Source organism: Python bivittatus, unplaced genomic scaffold (genome assembly GCF_059951505.1).
Source record: "Python bivittatus isolate LINGU-HERP-01145 unplaced genomic scaffold, Pbiv_v1 ctg000220_np1212, whole genome shotgun sequence".
In the NCBI taxonomy this organism is placed as follows: domain Eukaryota; kingdom Metazoa; phylum Chordata; class Lepidosauria; order Squamata; family Pythonidae; genus Python; species Python bivittatus.
Window position 1 is genome coordinate 37,715,028 of NW_028277048.1, and position 22,099 is coordinate 37,737,126.

At 42.4% G+C, this 22,099-nt stretch overlaps 1 protein-coding gene across 1 annotated transcript in view; it reads left to right on the forward strand.

The window, feature by feature from the left end:
- The first annotated feature begins 7,497 nt into the window (after positions 1 to 7,497).
- The window catches only part of KIF19 (kinesin family member 19), a 46,101-nt gene continuing 31,499 nt past the window's right edge, over positions 7,498 to 22,099 (forward strand). The window contains exons 1-2 of the mRNA XM_025164676.2: positions 7,498 to 7,562; positions 21,647 to 21,757. Coding sequence (XP_025020444.2) covers positions 7,509 to 7,562; positions 21,647 to 21,757 — 165 coding nt within the window. The 5' untranslated portion in view covers positions 7,498 to 7,508. The remainder of the gene's footprint in view (positions 7,563 to 21,646; positions 21,758 to 22,099) is intronic.

Sequence of the window (22,099 nt, forward strand, 5' to 3'; positions counted from 1 at the left end):
GCCTAAGTTATAAGCTATTTGTATTAGTTATTATTCCAAACTCCTTTAAAGAGAGGACAGCTTCAGAAAATGAGAAGAGAAGGATAATATCTACTTTTCCAGGATCAGGTGGCGGGGGCAGTGGGGAGAGAGCTAGCCTGGCAAACTACACGGTATCCATTTGTTGTTTTATAAATGTTACCCTGAAAGATTGACACCTCAATTCCTGGTGGATTATTATGGTTTTGAGTAGATAGGTTTTCTTTTCAGCATTACACTCATTTTTCCAAGGAGGTGTAAAATTTCTTTTTCTTTTTGACCATAGAAAATGAGAAGCTAGGGAGTAATTATCTTCTCTCCTTCTCTCAAAGTGCTAATTCATTACATGTCCATCCACAGGACTGGCTATCAAAGCATCATCACTGCTTGGGGAGAGAGAATATCTTTTCCTATACTCTGTAGTTTTTTTAAGGGTTTTTCCCCCCCTCTCTTTACTAAAGCATCTGAGCCATCTGTACTTTTTAATTTACTGCTTCCAAAATGACAGGAGGAAAACATCCTTTTCCCAAAGGACAAAATAATGTTTGAACAGACAGCATCCCCCAATCTAATACCCATAAAATATACTGGGAGGGGGAATCATTCCCAACAAGCACCCTGGCTGGGAGTAATGATAATTACAATCTAACACTGTGGGGAACCCCACAGTGGAAGCATTGGGGTGATAACCATCCAATGTATCAAGCAAATAACTGAGTATGGGAAACCTGTGGTCCTCCAGATGTTGCTGAACTACAATTCCCAGTAGCCCTAGGCAACAGCAAGAAATCTGTAAGACACCTCCCCCCACCCCTCAATGGTGTATCTTATTGTTAGTATCATTTGCACTGAATAATTTCATCTAAGTATTCATGGACATTGGAGTGAATTGTAAAAAGCCCAAGTACATGCTTGATTAGCTAGCTGCTCCAGTGAGCTCCAAAATAGCTAGAAATGCCATGGGAACTACTGCTATGGCAACGTATGGAATTGCTGGCACTTGGCCTCTTCTCTATGTGTAAGGGTATTTAATTGTGGAAGATCCTGAACCTCTTCAGATGCTCCAGAGGAGATAGGCATCTGTGGCCCCACTAGAAAAAATACAGGCAACCTTCCCCAGTGTTGTATCCTCATAATTTCTTGAAATTCTGTTCCTATCATCCCCAGCCAGCATATATGGGAAATTCTGTTCCCATATATATTCTGGGGGACAGCAGATTGGGGAAGACTGTGTTAATAGGCCAAGGAGGGCCAATGGTGCTGCAGAAACAACAAACAGAGACAAATTTCGGCCAAGTTCAAACTGCTGATCAGCCAAGTCAACTCAACCCATTAGACTTTCATTGGTTGGTGGGAGGATAATTAAAAGACACTTTTATATTGACTGATATTGTCACAGTGACCAGAGATCCCCTTGTACCAATCAGTGAAGTTTCTCCTAAAAATAACAAAAGCTTGGTATCAGTTTGGAAAGTTCCTACTTTACAGTGTCCATTTCTCCATCCTGAATTAACTCATTTGCTAGCTGAACACATCAATATTCTCATTTCCTTCATGCTCCAGGTGTATTTCATATACCTGTGTGTGGGTTTTACAATGACAAAGCTCTTGTACTTTTAAAATAAGCACATATATTCAGCAAATGAAGGCCTAAATAAAAATAATAGTGATCAAGAAAGTAATATTTGTTGACATTCAATTCTGAAAGGCACCAGACTTTCTGTGATTGGGAAAAAAAAGTGATAACTCTATTAATAGATAAGAAATGATAGAGCTAGAAATATGTCCTCCTTTAGCCCTTTTATGTTAGACACCTTGGTTTCCTCCTCCTCTCCACTTGTTCATAATTGTGAGTTTCATCAGACACCTGATCTCCTCTGGTCCTTTGAGCACTGCAAATAGCTGAGGCTCCCTTCAGAAGGAAATCACTCTAATACTAATGCTACTATAATGAATAAATACTACACCACCCTGGGTCTCATAGGAGCTTTCCATGCTTGCATCCAACTGTGACATAAAATGCTGCTGCAACAAGCTTTTTCTCATGATGTTGCCTTATCTGACCCTCAGCCCTTACCTGAGCCAATGTTATGTCATCCTCAACTGTTCCGGTGCTAAATTAGCGCTTTCCCTCCTTAGTCATGGATACAGTTTGCCATAATTCATGGCTATTCTATCAATCATGAAGTCAGATGATCCTCTAAAAGGTGGTATCAGCCCAACTTCTCTGGACCATAGGCATAGCCCTCCAGGACTATACTGCTTTGGCCAGTGGGAGTGTCTGGTTCTTTTCAGCTGGCCTCTTGTGCCCATTCAGACTTGGCTTTGAAAGACAGATCAGCCCAACTAACAGACAGGCATCTGTGTGATACCATGGGGATCTCTCACCACACTGTAGAACATCATGGTGCACAATCTCATATTATATGGCAGGTGTGGTCATCTGTGTGGTGCAGCAGGAATCTCCTTAGATTGTATCACACCACCCTCATCTGTCAGCTGTTAAGTCAGCCTGACATGGTGCTTCCTCAGGTATCCATTTCTTGCTTTATATTTCTTTTCCCTTGATTAGCATAGATTGAGGAGATTCTTATTGGGCCACTTGGACTAGGATGGGGAGACCTAGGTTCAGCCATGGAAACTCACTGGGACTTTAGGCTAAACACAGATCTCTCTGTCCAATCTATCTCAACCTGAGAGGAAAATCAGAATTATGTGTGTGCCACATATACCTTAAGCATCCACAGCAGTGATTCTCAAGTGAAACTATGATCAACCATATCATCTTCAGATGAATGTTTTTTATGTACTTCTCCATAGCAAGTATGTTGTTAATTTTCATACCTTTTGCATTCTGATTCCAAAATCCCTAAAGAAAAGTACAAATATGAAATATAATTAATGGGGATTTCACTGACCTGGAGATCCATTCACCCCTGGCTCCTTACCACTCAAGAGATTTTACTGAAGAACATTCACGTTAGCAAGTTTGTGCCAACAGATATTGTTGTTATGCCAAGGGTACATAACATAATTCAAATTCAAAATAATAATAAATAACTTAATTTTGGATTACATTTTGGGTACAAAATTTATTTTAAAAAGCCTTTAATGTAGAGGAAGTAGGAAGGCATATTGTATATAAATGCAACCATAATCATTATCTTATTTACCAAAAAATGTGAACTCCTGTGCTCTTAAAGACAAAAAATTAGAGAGGGGCTCTTGGCTTCTGGATGTTCCCTGCATTTCCACATGTTTATTCAGTGGTCTGCAACTGTTTGAGAAACAATGTCCCAGAGGAAAAACATATATAATGAGATATCTCTAATGAACAAAGGGCTGTTTATTTGAAATGCTGCCATTTTGTTTTCCCACTATTACAGTTCCTCAATAGTTCTTGCTCAGGACTCTTCAGACATTTTGTGTCCAATGATACATGTACTTGTGAGACTCTGGGAAACAGTGTGTTATACAGGTAGTCCCTGGGATAAAAATGCCCAGGTTACAGACCCATAGTTAAGAACCAAGCCTATTGTGGCAAAATTCAAGTTCAATACACAATGATTTGCATTAAATACGCAATGGTTTGAGTTCATTACACCATACTACTTATACAGTATTATACAAATTCTTACATACAAATTTGACTTAAGGACAGACCTTGGGAACAGATCTCATTCTTAAACTGGGGACTACCTGTAGTCAGGGCATGAACAATCAGGTCACCTATGGAAATTGAGATTGTGGCCTCCCTTCCGCTCAACTTCCTTGTTTGCGTTATTTATTTCTGATCCAAGTACTCATACATTAATTGGCTAGTAAGACTACTTAGAAAGGACTAAAATTCCCAATTTTTTAAACTCCCAGTCAGTTCTGGTTCTGGCTGCCCCACAAGGCAGGCCTAGGCCTTTCTCTCATTAGTGATGTATAATGTCAGCCAGCCATTGTTGTGGTGATATGAAGTCTGTCATTATTACAGTATTCTTATATTAGCACAGCAATCCTTGGATGATGACACTATAAACCACTAGTGAGGAAATGGCCCTAGGGAGAAAGGTCAGACTCCAGAATCATAGTCAGTGGGAAACAGAAAAACAAAACAATTCCCCCTTCCAAAAAATATTCACGTATCTGGAAGCTCAGAAGTTCTTTAAAGGCTCTTTCACTCTTCAACTCTATTTTAGACAGCACACAAGCTATTCTGCAGTTTTAGAAACAAACACCCTTCCCTGACTTTGCTGCAGGACGCACAGAATGGAATTGTATCTCCCTAAGCCTCGGTATCCTTCCAATTCCAAACATTTAGATACAGTAGTCGTAAGACAGAATGCAACTGACAAACGAGTCTAGCCACTGGGTATTTATGCAAGCCTTTCCATTCATCTCTTTCGCACCGATGACAAAATGAAGAGCCCCCACCCGCAGCCCCAGCCATTCACCGCAATCTTGCTCCGGATTATGTGGGAAATAACGGCGCCCTGCGCATGCTAAGAGACGAATTATGCTATCGACGGCGCCGTGGAGCCTTCCGGGTGTCAGTCTCCTGCACAGAAAAATTGCCTCTCGGGGACCGGGCGCTCTTCTCCCGGCTCGGCCAGGCGACCTCCGCGTTCCCTTCCGCAGCGGCCGACAGAGAGCGACGGAGAGCCGCGCAAGGCGCAACTCAACCAATGGTGCGCCACCGAATCACCCGGAGGAAGCCTCCCGCGCGCACGGTTGTTGTGTACAGTTTGGAAAGATCTCCAGGGGACTCGAAACACCAGGAGGCGGGCGAGGAGAGGCGGCGGCCGGCCACTGGCGGAACCCTGCAGACCGGTCCCAGATGGAGGGCGGCGGCAGAACCGCCTGAGGCGAGACATAGCCCAGGCGTCCGCTTGCCAGCTGTCTCCCCAAAGGGAGGGCGGCGTAATTTGGCTGGGGGACTCCAGCGCCCGTTGAATGGCGGAGCCGAAACGTGGCATTGGTTTTGCGGGGAGAATTAATCTAGCTCGGAGCAGAACCCGCGCACGGCGAAAGCCAGTTGTCCTGTGAATCTGGCCGCTCGCGAGGGATCCACACGTGGCTACAACTGCAGTTGCTGTTCGCTTGCTGCAGCCTGCTTTGTCGGGGCACCCCGTTACCATCATGAAGGAGACGAGCGAGTCCAAGGATCAGCAGCTCACGGTGAGTGGAAGTGACTTTCTCTCCTCTTTCGGGCAGCAAAGAGAAGCGGCGGGAAAGCGAGGGGACGGTGGGGTGGGGTGGGGTGGGATGCAGTCAGCCGCTGAGGACTAAAGCAACCTTTTTTCCTCAACCTTCCAAAAGGGTTGGGACTCGAACTCCCAGGATTCCCAGCCGGCATGACCAATAGAAAGCAAAAAGCTGGCGGAACTTGAGAGAGAGAGCGCAAAGCCCTTGCATAGCTTCTTGAACAATTAGAAGTTGGGGAGAAAAATTTAATACAGTTTTCGTTTAAACTGTTTTCTTCGATTCTAGTGGCAAGAAGAAAACAGCAAATACAGCAAAATGGAATTGATTTGATTTGTTAGATAATAAGTACCTGAAGTATGCGAATAGATGGTTGTAAGGCTGTCTTCTGGACTTAAGGGACCTGTCCAGTCTCAAAAGGGATCTAGACTTACCTTTTTCCATCAGCACAGCGGATCCCAGAGATTGGAATAGCAATGCACATCAGACTCAGTTCAGTCTTATGCCTCAGAGCGAAATGGTCAAGCTGCACTACAAATAATACCCAACCTCAAAAGGTGGATACCCGCATTTCCTCCATGTTATGTTGTTTTATTACCTAGACACAGTTGTTCGGATTTTTATGGCTAATCAATGCTCTCTGTCATACTGCCAAAGAAAATGGGAGTCAGTGAGGCTTGGCTTCTTTATATTAAAGTCTTATCTAGCTGTGCCCTCAAAAATAGTGGGCGTTTTCTGACCATAATTCTGTGTTCCCAGAATGTACATTATAAGCACAATGTTAATTGTACAATTTCATCTTCATAAATTGATGTTCAGATAAGGAAGAGCTTTCATGGTAAGATTCAGTTCTGCTGTCCTATACGGTTTATTTTGTTTTTCTTTAATTGTAATGTTTGCATTTTAATACATATCATTGAGCAATATGAAGAAAAGTAAAACAGACTTCCATATCCTGGAGCTTCCAATGCAAAATAAAGCAGTTGTGGGAGGCAGCAGAATCCAGCAGAAATATGAATGGAAAAGAAGCGTAAATAGCCTTGGCTACTCAGTAGAGTAGAAAAGGGAAGTATAAATTGGAAATATCTCTCCCTTGCTGGGAATGTGTACAGTTTTTCAAACATGCTTTATAAGCTGCGTTACACAATTTAAACTACTTGGTGACCTTTTAATGAAAGCAGTATGTAAATATTATACATTAATGTACAGTTACACATTCAGTGCAAGGAGAATATCTTGTAAAGCTGTTTTGAAAATATATTGCATTGGAATATATATTGTACTGGAGCACTGGAGGGGATTGCCTTTGTAATCAGTGCTGTGATTGGGGTGGAGAGGGGTGTATGAAATAGGTTTTAAAAGTGAAGGAACATTTAAAGAATACTTTCAGAGCTGCCAGATGTACAACAACAAAGAAACCTTTCTTGGAGAATGAACACATGATAGAAATAATGCCTGGCTTCACCGGGAATGGTTTAATTATCTTTGAAATCAACAGTACCGTGGGATGTGTACTTTCTACGTCTGGAGCAGTGAACCTCTCCAGCCCCCTCCCTGCAATTTTTGGTGAACCACAGCTCCAAACAGATACTACAGCATTGCCAATGGTGAGGGAAATTGGGAGTTGTAGTTCAGGAAATTTTGGATGATGGCCAAAAGTTCCCTGTTCCTACTCAAACAGCATGAAGAACAGAAAGTGAGCTATTTTTCAAGGGTTCAGGCCCTGCGTTAAAAGTCATCTCAGGATAACAGATGAAGCCCTGCCTATAGGCTTGGGACAAGGGAGTCTGTGCACTGGGGTTCATCCCTGACTTTGTCTGTATGGGTAATAGTGAACAGAAGTCACTAAATCTCTTGAGGCTTTAGGCCATTGGCTTTAGAGGTTGAGTGGGATGAATCTCATAGGCTGACGTGGCTGTAGCTGGATCTGTTGTTCCAGAAATGCTGCTGTCCAGGTGGTGTTTCCTTTCCTCCCAGGAAAAAAACCTCTCATTGTCTGTTTGCAGCTGCCTGCCAGGGCCTCAGAGAGACACAGATGGTTTCTCTCTGTAGTGATAGACAGACTCAGGTGAGACACACTGGGCAAGGAGGAGGTGAAAGAACTTGGGAGTTGAAGGAACTCTGGGAAGGAACTCTGCTTACACATTGGGCCTTGGATGGCCAGGGCACGGAGAGTGAGGACTTCCATGCAGGTGCGATTTTTCTCTCTGTTGTTCTTTGGCTTCACTAGCTGTCAGATACCTCAGCCACTCATCCATCTTCTTGTATTTTAGGTTGCCCTTCGCATACGGCCAATCAGCATGGCAGAGCTGGAAGAAGGAGCCACACTCATTGCTCACAAAGTGGATGACCAGGTATTGTGGGAGCCCTTCCTGATGAATGGGTAGAATTCAGTTGACCCTCATTTTATGAGCTGAACTTTGAAGCTAGAATTAAAATTAGTTTCTGGAAATGCCCCCCCCCCCAGGGGGAAGCACATTTCATTTCTTTAAGAACTCATGTCAATGCAATATGATGCAAGTCTGAAGTTCCAGTATGATATAGGAGCAGGGGAGGTGGGGGAAGCATTACCATTTAATATAAAGAAAGTTTGTTAGGTCAGCAACCCCTGATCTGGAAGTTGTTCTGAATCCCAGAGATGAGAGGAAAAAAGGTATTCTATCCATAGAAGTTCTTCTGTTCAGAGTTACAGTCTAGAATGTTTTGCCACTGCCTATGGTGGCAAGGCTTAATGGAACAAAGCCCAGAGGCTGGCACTAGGTTGTCAATCTTTGGTATATACAGGAAAATAAAAACTCCTTTATTATAGATCTCAGACTATTTGCACACCTAACTTGCTGCTGTGTTCTCTGAATGGCAGCAACCAGGTCTCAGGCAAATAAAAGACAGTACGAAAAGGATCAAAATCTGATCCTTTGAACTGGAGTTTCAGGGAAATAACTTGCCATTTATAGCTTTGAGAATGTTTACTTTTCCCCGAGTGGTGTGTTTTATGTAGCTTTCTCATCAGCATGAGGTGGCTTTCAAGTTTGTTTTTCTAAGTTCTTCAGAGCATGGATGGTAAAGGATGGGTCCTGCTTTCTTGAGAAACTGAGCTTGGCTAGTTGAGCCTCCTCTTGGCTACAAAGCTCTCAGAAACGTGTCTCATTAGCAGCTGCTAAGTAGCCATGCTTGGTTCCCATTTGCTGAAGTCAGGAGGGAAATTAGTATCTTGATTAGAAGGATATATTTTCTCTCCTCTTGAGAACTAATGAGAAGAGTTGAGTATGATTGACCCAGCAAGTCTGACTCCTGAGACCCAGACGGTCCCTTGTGGAAGCCAAGCTGTTGTATCCACATGCTATATTTGCTAGGTTTGAGAAATTACATCAGGTCTGAGCATTTGTGGCAGATAGTTCTTGCAGGTTTAGGGAAATGGGTTTTGTAAGTCTCCTTTGTATTTTTTGTACTGAAGTGATGATCAGACAAACCCAATGTGTGCATGCCATGGTGTCCTGATTCTAAACCTCTTAAAAACAATTGTTAATTGCCACTGTAGGACACTACCAGATTGTGTGTATCTACTCTGCCATATCTGTATATTTCTGCTTGATTCTCAGAATACCCATCGATAGTTTGTATCATCAAAATGCTAAACAAGAAGAGTAAAGGCCATATGAAAGGTGTTACTGGGACATGAGGAAAATCTGGGACGTCAGGTGGATCAGTCGTTTTTAATCTCTTGGGAGAATCTGTTGCCTTTTTGTTTTCCCATATCTAGCAAGCTAAATGTGGTCATAGGGAGAAGGGGCAAGCTGAACCCCTGTTACCATAAAGAGGGAAAATTAGACTAAGTTGTAGATTTTAAAACTTTAGGTTAAATTGTAGATTGTGTTTGAAATGTACCCTTTTGGGCTGGTTTTGTGGGTGCACTGATAGTTTAAAACAAGAAACACTGTGTACACTGATCCAGCTCCTTGTGGAAGAAAAAGCATGCATAGGCAGTTGAACTACATCTTGTTATTTAAGAGCGAGAGGGAAGTTTTCTGATACCATCAGTTATCCCAAGAACTGCCACTGCAGATGGACAAAGCATTTTAATAATACACCACTGCCAAGATTTACAGGTCGAAACTATGTGAGTAAATGTCTGGTGCATATAGCCAACATGTCATATTATACAGTCTGGCTACAAATATATACATCAGATAACCAGAAATGGAATGGGATTAAACAAAGGGAGGATTTTAAAAAGCTAAAGGATACCAATAAATGTTCCAGTTTTTCAAAGCAGACCAGACCTGTCTGTACTCTTGGTTAGGCAATCTGTTAATTAGAAAACTAGATGAATAAAAAAAACAATAACAAATAAAACGGTTTATTAAATAAAAACTCTGGCAACTGAAAAAAATAAAAATTGCACAGATGGATTAGGTGACTCCAGTTCAGTGCTTTCAAAAGATAGACAGCTAACTGCAGTTAGCAAGATGCAGGATACTATATTATATTATTTATATCTTTTTCCAAAGTTCAGGTTTATGACTAGTGCAAATTAGCACTCATCAAAAATAGCAGCTGTTCTAAATTACATCATCCAGATACTTTATCTATTCATGTTGAAGCTACCACAGAAGAAATTAAAGGTATGGAGAATTGCCATGAAGTTTCAGTTCTAGAGAATCAGAAAAAAATACAGCTTTAAAATTAATTGGCATATTTATAAAATGTTTGCAGCCCGACTGAGGTACTCAATAGCTTTTTTGAATCAGAACATTCCAATTAGTTGTAGCTTTCCATTGTACGTCCATACTGTGTACCTATGATGAAGCAGACAGGTATGGGCTCATCATGGAAATAACATTCATTTAGGAAATCGCTGCATATAAAACTGATGATGATTGTGAGGTAGCCCAAAGTTTGGGACAAGGATGGAAGTAGTGAATCAAAGATAAATGGATATCTTAGCAGGCAAAGATCTCATAACAATTCCTCCAAGGTATTCAGTTAATTGTGCCTTACTATTTCCTTGGCTCTCTGACCAGTGTATGTGGAGGCAGGGAGGGAGTTTCTGTGACAACATTATGAAAAGAAACCATGTAGATGGCTTTGTTGTTGTTTTAAGAACAGGAGCACCTAGTAAAAAAAAAAAAGGCAAATTTGAACTGATCACTGTAGTTATTTGTGCACCCCCAATAGTACAGCGTGAAGGGGGTCCCTCCCTATCTCTTAGAACTAAGGTTGCCATGGAGACAGCTTTTCTCACTGCCCCATCCAGCTTAGGACAATGCTTTATGGACCATGCCAGCAAATTGTTTACAGGAGTGATTTGTCGTCATGACAATAAGGTATTGGATTCAAAACAGGGCTGAAATTAGGCAGTAAGAAGGAACAACATCAGAATTGCTTCCGGGCATGATAGCAGGCAGTGGATATACAAACCACAACCCTGTCTGAATCTGAGGTGTGTTTCCTCAAGATGAATGCCCTTTGGTCTGGCCACACGCCAGAACTACATTTTAATCAGAACTAATTTTCAGGGCCACAGAATAAAAGTTACCAAGCAGTCTTTGTTGGTGCTTGCCAGCGTCATTCTACAGTGTCAGAACACACTCACAGCATATCCCCAGTAGAAATTATTTCCAGGTCAAAAAGGAGTATCAGATTCCCTTTTCCAAATTAAGCAAAGACATTGGGTCTTCCTCAGCCTGGTCTTTCTATTGTTTATTCTATCATCATATCCAGATCGGAAAGAACAATTAGTCCTGTTCTGTTTATGATTATTAATTTTAAAATATGCACTTTTTAATATGTCCACAGGTGAGATTAACCCATTTCCTCAACATTTTGCATGTTTTAAACTGTCCATGAACATGCATATGTAATTTTGTGTTCATTTTCATACACCTGAAAATCCATAAAAAAATCTATGCCTTATTCTATACTCTGTTTAATTTTTGTAAACAATTTTCCATAACCTGTGCCTTTTTGTACATGTATTTTAATTAAAGAATGAAATCATACAAATTGAAGAAGTATAAATACCAAAGGATAATTGTGTATTAGTTTTAGAAGCACAAACCACATCAGTTAATGTAAAAATGCAAACCTAATAAATTCTTCTCCCAATCCCTAATAGCAGGAAAGATGCCCACATTCACTCCAATATGCAAATAAATTTACTTTCAGGCATAAGAGTAAGAATTATTCATGTAAACAAGAAGCCAGCTAGGGTTGTGACTGATTGTGGAGTTCCTCATTTTGATCCTTTCTTGTTAACTAAATGCTGTGATAATGTATTAATCGCTAAGTGTTCTTAAATAATTTTATTAATTTTCTGAAATGAATAAAATGTCCAAGTTCTTTTACCCAGTAGAAAACCCCCCCTCCAACTTATTTAGATTATTCTATAATGATGTTAGTTTTAGCTTTTATACTTGAGACGGATTTGTATTTGTTTGCAAATCAAATTCTTCCAGAAAGGTTTGCTGTAGTTGGGTAGCAGCCTTCAGTTGGTGTCAATTTGCCCATATAAAAAGCATAGCTAAGACTCTATAAGTTTATCTGAAGCACTTGCCTCAGAAAGTGTAATGGATCAACTTTGAACAGACAGTTCTACTCCATTTTCCACTTTGGGGCAATGTCCTATCTTGTGGGATGGAGCATTAAAGAATATCAGTGACTTCTTAGGAATGCTTTCTGTGACAGGATTTGAAACAGATAAAATTACTAGAAGTGCTAGCAAACAGAGCACCCACCTCTGAAATGTTTCCCAAGGCTCAGAATTTTAATTTTGCTGCTGAATTATGGCAATACAATTTGGGGCCATCTGAGGACAGGTTGGGGACCTTCCATTTCTACTTTTATGAGGAGGTATCATACAGTCAAAAATTGGTTATTTTGCCACCAAATTTGAGTGATGCAGTCTGCATGCTTGGGGGGAGGTATAAATTGGACACTACATGGCAGCAGGTTGTGTATCCCGGGGATACTTGTTTTCAGCTTATTGAAAGATTATCTACACCACATCGAGTCCAAGTTAGAATCTGAAATAGATCATTTTAAATAATTTCTCTAATAATGTTTAAGAACTAGTATTATTCTTTTTGAGAGCTAATAGCATATTAGATATCAACTGGACAAAACCCATTTCGAGGTTAAAATTCAGAGATATTCAGACTCTGTTAAAAAATTATTTGAATCAGCATTCTGTCAGGGCAGAGTGCAAAATGTGTGCATCTGCAATTTCTGAAGCCAGGAAACTTGGAAGTCTTCAAAAAGGTACTTCTGCTTACTTAAATTGATAAACTTTACCTTGGCCTCAATTGTTTCTTGGCCCCCAAGGGCTGCAGGAGTGACATCATATGCGGGTAGGCAATTTTTAAGCCCATTTTGGGGAATTTGGGGGTTGAGGGTTTTTTTGCCCAAATTAGGCACATTAAGTCTTCCAAGAAGAGAGAGCCAGGGTGGTCTAGTAGTTAATGTGCTAGCCTAGGAGCAGGGAGACCCAGGTTATAATCCTCCCTTAGGCACCGAAGCCAATTGCGTGACCTTGGGCCATTTATTCCCTCTCAGCCCAAATCAGCAGGCTGAAAAACAAAACTCCCCCGACTAGGCAAGTACAGTGCAAAACCAGCAGACTCTGTAACCAAGCAGGATAGATACTAAGAACAACAGCAAGTCTTCTAAGAAGCTTAACATTCCTATTTTAAAACTTAAATAGTCAACTTCTTAAGGTCCTGTGATTACGAGAGGTAAGGAGGATGTGGACCAGAAGTCAGACCTTCTCCATGGTTGCCCCAGCATTGTTCTTTTCGCTTTCAGCAATCTGGAAAGCCCTGAAAACTCTTCTTTTTGAATGAGCATTTTTTTTTCCCTGAACGGATGTTGACTAGGCAGCCGTTTCTAGCTATTTTATATTGATCTGAGGGTTAGGGTTTTACTGTGGATTATTATTTTATGTTTCAATGTCAGTTGATTGGGGCAGTATAAAATTGTGTAAATAATAAATAAATGACCAAATAAGCTATGACAGTTTGCTATCAGATTGCAATGGCATAACCCTGGGACATTTTTGGAGATGCAAAAGGGATTACAGGCTTCTGCAGAGAGGGACAAAGGATCAGATGATGGGAGCGTATGATGCCATTCCAAACTCCTCCTCTTCTGTGTACGCCTCATGACATCACATGAACATACCAAAGGGGCAGAGCTTATGGATGCCTCTGGTTAGCATATTTAAGGGACAGATTCTTGCCTCATTAACTGAGGATGACACTTTATTCAAAACTCAGCTTGGCAGGAAGACTGCATTGTTAGAATGCAATATAAAATCTACATCGCAAATATCACTATGACCTATCAGTTATGTACCCTGTATATGTAGGGGTGTGCATGTAAATTTTTAGTATATTAAGATTAATCAATAATTATAATTAATCTGCATTTATCATATAGTCCACTTGGTTTTGAAACGTGTTGTTTATACTGGGTTAAAAACTGCACCAGATTTTTGAAGTCTGCAGATTGCATATGGAACCTTTGGTTTCACATAGATGTCAGCTATGACTTATGGAGCAAGAGACATTGCAGTGTGTATGAGCTGAAGGGGGGACAGAAGTAGTTGCATGAATCCTTAGCCACCTATTATTTATTACCTGCTACAGTGTCCTCACTAGAATTTAGAGAACTCTCATGAGAATTGAATTACACGCAGTGAATAGAAATTAAGTCACTCTACTTTCTCTGCATAGAAGCAATCATTATTAAGGCTTCACATCAAAAGATCAGTTTCTCAACCCTGGCAGAGCCTTTCTTTGGTTCCTTTCCACTGTTTGTTTCTGAAATGCAGGCGCCATACCTATTTGAGTGTTTAGCAAGATATTCCCTACCAAAGACGCTTGCCTACTTCTCTTTAATTAGACTCTTTTATTCATGACAAAGAAGTACATTATTCCTTTTCAAGCAGCAGTGTTGTGTTGGAGGAAAAAGTTATCTTACCAAGTCCGTTTCTGAGCCGGGAGTAAAGACACTGACGAATTGCATGAAGTTAGGAGGTTTATTCTTCACCCAAGTGCAGAAGCAATGACAGCAAGCAGTTAGGTGGGCAGCCGCACTGGGCCCCCTCCCCACAGTACCTTATATACCTTCTGTTACATTCAAACCCACGTTAAGATGTCATGACTTTCTGATCCAATCAAAGCCAGTTACCTTGATCCATACTCCTCCCCTTACCCAGGACCCCTTTCTCTGATGCTGAATAAGGTTCTTCCTTTCTATATGTAAACTAATTTCTATCACCTTGAGTGTTAACAGCCATATGTAAACTATCCTTTATCACTCTGATTGTCCACCAGGCGCTGTCCTGATTTACATCCCTAAGAAACAAGGTCAGGACCACTTATCTTTCTTTGTGAGGGGTCATCTGAACAAGAAGAGACTATCAGGTCAAGACAGTTTATCTGCTTACATGAGTTGCCGCCTTTCCAGTCAGGAAGAGACAAACCATGAGAGCAATTAACACATCCTTGAGATTTTGAAAAGTGTTAAAGGTCACATCCTCAAGAATGCAAACTTTTGATAATCTAAAGTACAGTCAACCATACATACAGGAAAGGGAATATTGGCATTTTGCTAGGCCTGCTTTTACTTCATATTATACAATATATAAAGATAAATGTTTAAACATCTAAATGTCTTAATATATAAAAATGTCTACATGCCCCAACCTTCTAACAGTTGCTCCTGAATCCTCTCCTTGGCACACCTATGGTGACAGAGTGAAACAACTCTCATGGAACAGCGTTCAGGGTCAGAGGAAAGCTAACCTGGACTCCTTAATCAAAAGCAACTCTCTCTTTCCCTTTTTGTAGTCAGTTTGTGCAATTCCATCTCCCCTGCTCCAATGGCCAAGGGAGCAGGACCAATTATATAATAATGTCAGGTTGGGATTTTCGGCCATGGGTTTCCCTCCATAATTTGGATGATTTGGGGGAGAACTATGGGATAAAACTGTAAAACGTTAATTTTCTCTTTCCTTAACACACCCATTCACTTTAGATTTTCTCTAAAACTCAGCAGGGCTGCTTGCTACCAAATTTTAGCAGCATGGTTTTGAGAGTCTTGGGGATCTCAAAAAGAAGTTTGGTAGCTGTAAGTTGTCCATTACTGCCTTTGTAGAACAAAGAGGTATTCAGCCCGACCAAAATTTCTACCTCCTTCCTTTGACATACATTAATTCATTAATTAATCATTAATTCATTAATCCATTCATCCTTTAAATCAGAGGATGGTTATTGAAATGCTATTCAGTGGATCTTGGTGTAAATAAGATGGAGCTTTTGTTGACTTAAACTGATTATTTCTCTCTGTTTGCTAAGGCAGCTCTTAGGCTGTAAAATATTGAGGCAGTCCCAGGATATCTTCCATAGTGATTTACCAGCTACACTTACATTCCCCTTCCCTCCAGGTGTTATATATCATTTGCCTCACTCACCTGACTCTGGATCTTCACAAGAACTGAGAATCCTTGTGAGATCCGTTTGAGACTAAGTAGTGTTATGAATTCAGGTTTCCACAATACCATTCTGAGATCTAACCACTATGCCCCACTGGTTAATCTTTTCTTGTGCCTTTTTAAACTAGCCTCTCTGGTGCCCAGTATTAATGACTGCCTTACACAGAGTCCCTTTAAAGGCCCCTTGGAGATGGTGAAACCCAACCTAATGTTGCTGTCAAAGGCAATCTGATCTCTGTATTCAGAAAGGCAACAGGCTGTACTCACAGGGTGTAAGGAGGGGGGGAAGAGATGCTGACATCTGCTATGCCTTCAGTAGCTGCTTCTATAGCAGGTATCCAGTTCTACTTCACCATTCAATCCTCAGTGAAAGCGTTCCACTTCTACTGACTATAGGCATAGAATCAATTTCAGCAGCCATTGGGGATGATATTACTGGAACAAATCTTATGATTTAAACCTAAGAATTATTTCCAAAGGATCAGCCAAAGCCATATAGGAAAACTTTCCAGGATTCAAATGTATTAAAAATTACATTTTTAGTGTATTTTTTTGGTAGTGAAAATACTGTACAAAAATTAGTTTCACTACAAAACATACATATGCAGCATTGACAGAAGGCTCAAATGTACAGCAGGGAGTCAGCTGTGTCCCATGGCAACACCATTGACCTCCAATTTAAATGTATGCCCTCATCTTCCTGCCCTCTCCCTCTCTTATTGCTGATCTTGTTGGAGTTAAGCCTAATAAATAGACACTTGATTTAAACTAGCAGTAGCGTCCCCTGGCTAGTATGGACCTGTCCTTTCTGTCATCCCAGATTAAGGTTGGCAGGAATCAGAGCAGCACAAAAGAAAATTAATGATCCCTAGAAGGATTAGGTGGGTGGACACCTCATTAATGCAGTGGTTAATGCTGGCTGTAATAGCTCACCAGCCATTCTCTGCTCCCTGTTTACTGCATTACGTTAATGTCTAGGCAGGGACCCTGCCTAAGACCTCCTGTAAGCCACTGTCAGTGACGGACAAATCTGATCAAGAGTAAGGGCACTATCATGGAAGGACCCTCAAGAGGGCCCTAAGTGGTGCTTATAGATGTTTGAGAGGGTCCCATAACAGAACTGCCTCCTTCTCAAGGCAGTAATGGAAACTAACAGCCTTAGAGTATATACTGTTTTGTGTCCTACTTTTTCTCCAGGAGCCTGAGACAGTTTACATGGGGGTCTCCCTCGTTTTATCTTTGCAATAGTGCTGTGTGATAGATTGGATTGAGAGGGAGTGACTGTGTACACTGCTGCATTCTGGACCAGTTGTAATTTCTGGGTGGTCTTGAAGGGCAGCCCCATGTAGAACATGTTACAGTAATCCAATTGAGAAGTGACTAAGGCATGAATGATTGTGACCAAGGCCTCCCAGTCCAGGAATGGGCTAAATTGGCACACAAAATGAATTTGTGCAAAGTCCCCCAGCCACAGCTGCCACCTGCTCCTTGAGCAGGAGCTGTGAGTCCAAGAGGACCCTCAAATTGCATCCCAACTCTGAGGGAATGCTACCCTATTGTGAGTTGAAGGTGACCCTCACTGGACCCCAATACCCAAAACCACTCCATCTTGCAAAAGTTGAGTTGCAGCTAGTTCCTCCCATCGAGGCTGTTACAGCTTCCAGGCACTGGGCAAGCACCTCAACAGCATCACTTCCTTGGCCTATGGTGGAGATATATAATAGAATATATCCTGCATACTGATGATACTGCCCTCCATGCTTTCAAATGATTTCACCCAGCAGCTTCATGGAGATAATAAACAGGAGTGGTGAGAGACGCAAGCCCAGAGGCACCCCACATAAAAGGGGCCTAGGGATAGACCTCTCCCACCCCCCATCAACACTGACTGAAACTGACTTTGGAGGAAAGAGAACCACTGCAGAACAGTGCCCCCCACTCCCAACCCCTGAAGCCAATCCAGAAGGATACCATGGTCAATATTATCAAAAGTTATTGAGAGATCCAGGAGAGCCAGGATGGACCCACCACCCCAATCCCAATCTCTCCAGAGGTTGACCAATGCTGTCTCAATGCTATAACCCAGCTTGAACCCTAACTGAAAAGGATCTAGATAATCTGCCTCATTCAGGGCTGTCTGAAACTGAGCACCTACCACCCTCTCCAGTTGGAAGTGGACAAAAGTTGTCCAGTACTGTCAGGTCCAAGGATGGCCTCTTGAGAAGGGAATGCACCACCACCTTCTTCCAGGCATGTGGAACCACCCACTCCCACAAAGACATTAACCACTACTTGGACCCAACCACATGCAACCTTCTGGGAGGTCTTATCCAACCAGGAGGGACATGGCTCCAGAACACAGCTGGCAGAGCTCACAGGAACAAGGACCCTGAACTACTATTTCAGAATCAACCAGCTCAAACTCTTCCCAGATAACTGAGCTAGGACATGCCCAGCCAAAGTCAAACTGAGTGAAGCTGAGTGACTTTATCCAACAGAAACTTAGAATAGTCTTTATGGCAACTCTGCAGGGGCTCCCCCAGTTCCTCCTCATGCAGAAGGAATCTGGTCACCCAGAAAGGGCTCCTGGCTGGCTATCTGTAGATGCAATAAGGGCAGGAAAGTAGGCACACTTTGCCACCCTTATTGTCACAAATAAGGTTGGTTGATTTCATTCTTTGTCTTTCTCCAGCAGTACTCTAGATGACTGTTGCATCATTTCATCTCCCAGAGCTCCTCCATAAACCAGGGGGCTGTATGGGATCCATGATCACAGAGAGTTAGGTGTGATCTGATCAAAGGCACTCGTTGCACATTCATTCCAAGTTGCAACTAAGGCCTTGGCCAAGCCATGCACCAGAACCTCAGGGATAACTCCAAGTTCCCTCTGAAACCCTACTGGGTCTATCAGTCACCTGGAGTGGGCCTGGAGTGGTTCTATTGGTCACCTGCAATGGGGAACAGCTACAGGGAACTCTGGAGCCAAGAGGGAGAGATCTGTCTATGACAAGAGACTGATGTTAACATCCCCCAATTCAAATCACCTCAGCTGAGACCTGATCTGTCCCTGATCTGAGGATCAGCATCTTCAGAGTTGCCCATAACTCTGAAGTACAATGGAATATCAGTCCCAGTCCAGCTACTTGATCTTCCTCCCTCTGAGTATTTCCCAGCACATCTTCCCCTATTACAGCCAGGCAGTCTAATTAGATAGAAACCAATTCACAGCCCCAGTCTGAGTACCCAGGGGATCCATGGGCCCTTTGCCTGGCTATTAATAGCCTTTGTACCTTGTGGGGATGATGTCAGGAAGAAAGACAAAGAAAATACAGGTAGTTATTGGAGAAGATGTAAGTTTTATAGCTGCATTGGATAGGATGTCATCGGCCTTTAGCTAGGTGTCTCCCAAATTAACTTAATACCAAAATCCGCAGTGAGACTAGGAACACATTTTGCATTAGACTAGTGTATAAGATGGGTTTGTTTGATTTTTATTTAGTGTACAAGTAGTTCTTGTTTAGTGACCACAATTGGGACCAGCAACTCGGTTGTTAAGTGAAACAGTTGCTAAGTTAAAGTGTGACTGTGCTTATGATCTTACTTTAGCTTTCCTTTGCTTTAAAGATCTGCGAAGGTCATAAATGCGAGGCCTAGTCGCAAAGTTACTTTTTCATCACCATCATAATTGCAAATAGTTGCTAAACATCAGTCAGTTGCTGAACAAAGACTACCTATATTTGTATGAACTCAGATAGTCTCTCCTAGAAGTACAAGTAGTCCTCACTTAATGACCCTAATTGGGATGGCAACTCCGTCACTAAGCAAAATGGTTGTTAAGCAAAGTATCACATGACTGTGACTGCCCTGCTTAGTGACACCTGTTCCAGCAGCCCCTGTTGCTGACATTAAATGAACTCCAGATGGTCATTAAGTGAGGACCCACCCCAATCCAAGCCATTCCCGGTTTGGTCCCTCCCAGCCTCGAGTCTCAGTTCTTCCAAGGCAAGGGGCTGCCTCCCCTCCAACTCTCCCACCTGCCTATTTTCCCTCCCATCTCTGCTCTTGTGGCCACCCTGCACAGCATGGCCAAGATGAAGAGGCCACTGCATTCCACTGCCTCCCCCAGAGGATCTTCCTTCCTGTCCTCCTCGGCGCAATTGTCATGTTCTTCTTCACCTCCACTGGGCTTGCCACTGCCGCCTCGATCCCCATGGCACAACAAGTAGCCCCAGAACCACAGCACACCAAGAAGCCCCAGAGCCACGGCATGCTAAGAAACCCCAGAGCCATGGCACACCAGGAAGTCCAGAGCCATGATGTGGCACACCACAGACCTGTGGTGTGCCAAGCAGCCCCTGAGCCACAGTGCAGCAAGCAGCCCCAGAGCCGCAGTGTGGCAAGCCCTAGAGGAGTGCCTGCTTAGAAGCCTACCTCTTCCTGCATCCCATTGGTGGCTTACTCAATGAGAAATGACACACATCACTTGACTGGGCCCATCTTGCCCATGACTCCGCTGCCACAGGAGCAGTCTTCCAAGAGCCACACCACCTTGAGCGGACTTTGCACCCTGGCCTGACACCACTGGTGTCCAATTAGGGCAGGGAGAACAGAAAAAAATATGCCACAGCATGGTAAGAAGCCCCATTGCCACAGTGAAGGATTGCGCTGGCTGGCAGGACCCCTTCCTTTCCTGGTGAGGTGGGGGCATGAACCCACCTGCCCATAGTTCTCACCCTCTGGCCTGCTGGACCTTTCTGTGGCACCTCCCCATGCATGGCCAGGATGGTGAGCCCAATGGAAGGGAGGCAGGTGACGATGACAAAGATCAGCTGGGGAGCGGCAGGGGTCATAAAGGTGGGCGGGCTCAAATTTTTATCACATGACCTCAAGGGTGCTGTGATGGTCATAAGTCCAAGGACTGGTCACAAGTCCATTTTTTCAGCACCGTCGTAACTTCAAACAGTCACTGAATGAATGGACATTAAGCAAGGACTACCTGTACATACCTTTGAAAGGATGAGATGATTTGGAATTTTGGATCAAATGCAGAAAATGCATACGACGATCCTGTTCGCCTTTCTGCTCCTGCATCCTTTCAGGTTTCTGCTTCTCAGGCGATTGGCTTGCTTCACCATGTTCCCCTGGTTGTAAGGTCCTCAAGCTAAAGAACAAATGTAGACTCCTAAAGTTAGGTCTATTCAGAATTGGATTAGAAGGAGCTAAAATAGAGGCAGGCAACTTTGTGCCCCCCATATGTTTTGGATTATGCCTTTCATAAATCCCTAGCAACATGATAGGTGAAGTACATTAGACTGCTTCCCTTTGAGCTAGCAAATCAGTTACTAGGCAACTAGCTTTGAGCTTGAGGGAAAATCCTGCAATTGAGGGTATTACATTTCACGGTTACACATAATGGGTCCTGAAGCAAGGTAACATTTTGCACAGAATCTTTCTAAAATAAGGTCAGAGATGAATATAGTATGAAATCCAGATGTGTGATAGAAGCATTGTTGCCAGTGTAACGCGCCTCCATTTCTTTTGTTTCTCATTTCTAGTGGCAAACAAGTTTTGCAGGGTTTTGAAATACTGCCAGTTCGCCTTGGCCAAGGATAAGGGTGGAAGAGAATTTACAAGCAAAAATACTACCTTGTGCAGTAATGCTCTGATTATACCTCCTTCAGTCTTATTCTTTAATGTTCAAGTTATTGTCTGATTCCTGTCTGCTGTTTGCGAGTTCTGGCATGAGTCTTATCTGTTGCTCCCTTGCAGAAGAGGAGCAGAGGAAGGAACTGAAAGCAGGATATACCTGCAAGATTTCTCCCATGGATAAAAAATAATACCTGGCGTACTCTTCATTTCTTTCACTTCCCTTGTTAAGATTTGTTTCTACCTCTTCAGTAAAATGCCTAAAATAAGTTTTTTAAAATCCCAATGCCATTCCTGCAGATGGTTGTGTTAATGGACCCAATGGAGGATCCTGATGATGTCCTCCGTGCCAACCGGTCACGAGAAAAGTCCTATCTGTTTGACGCAGCCTTCGATTTTGCTGCTACTCAGGTGAGGCCCTGGGCATCCATATTTACTTATCTAGGATCTTAAGACAGGATTGAACAGAAAGGTAACACCTTCCTGACTTTTTAAAATATGTAGATGAAAAGCAGTGTTAAGAGGCTGAGAATTTATGGTAGCAGATTGACAGAGAGAGGAATTCAGTGAATAATTAAAGTTCACCTTACAGGGTGTGGATGTTTATCCTCTTAGGGGTTTTTTTAAAACTAATTTTAAGCTAAATCACCTTCTTCTTTTGGGAAATGTTTAGAGAGTCCCATCTAGTTTCTATCCACAAAGTAGTGGGGACAGGGGAAGAAGTGCATCCCCTGACATTACTAGAAGAAAAAG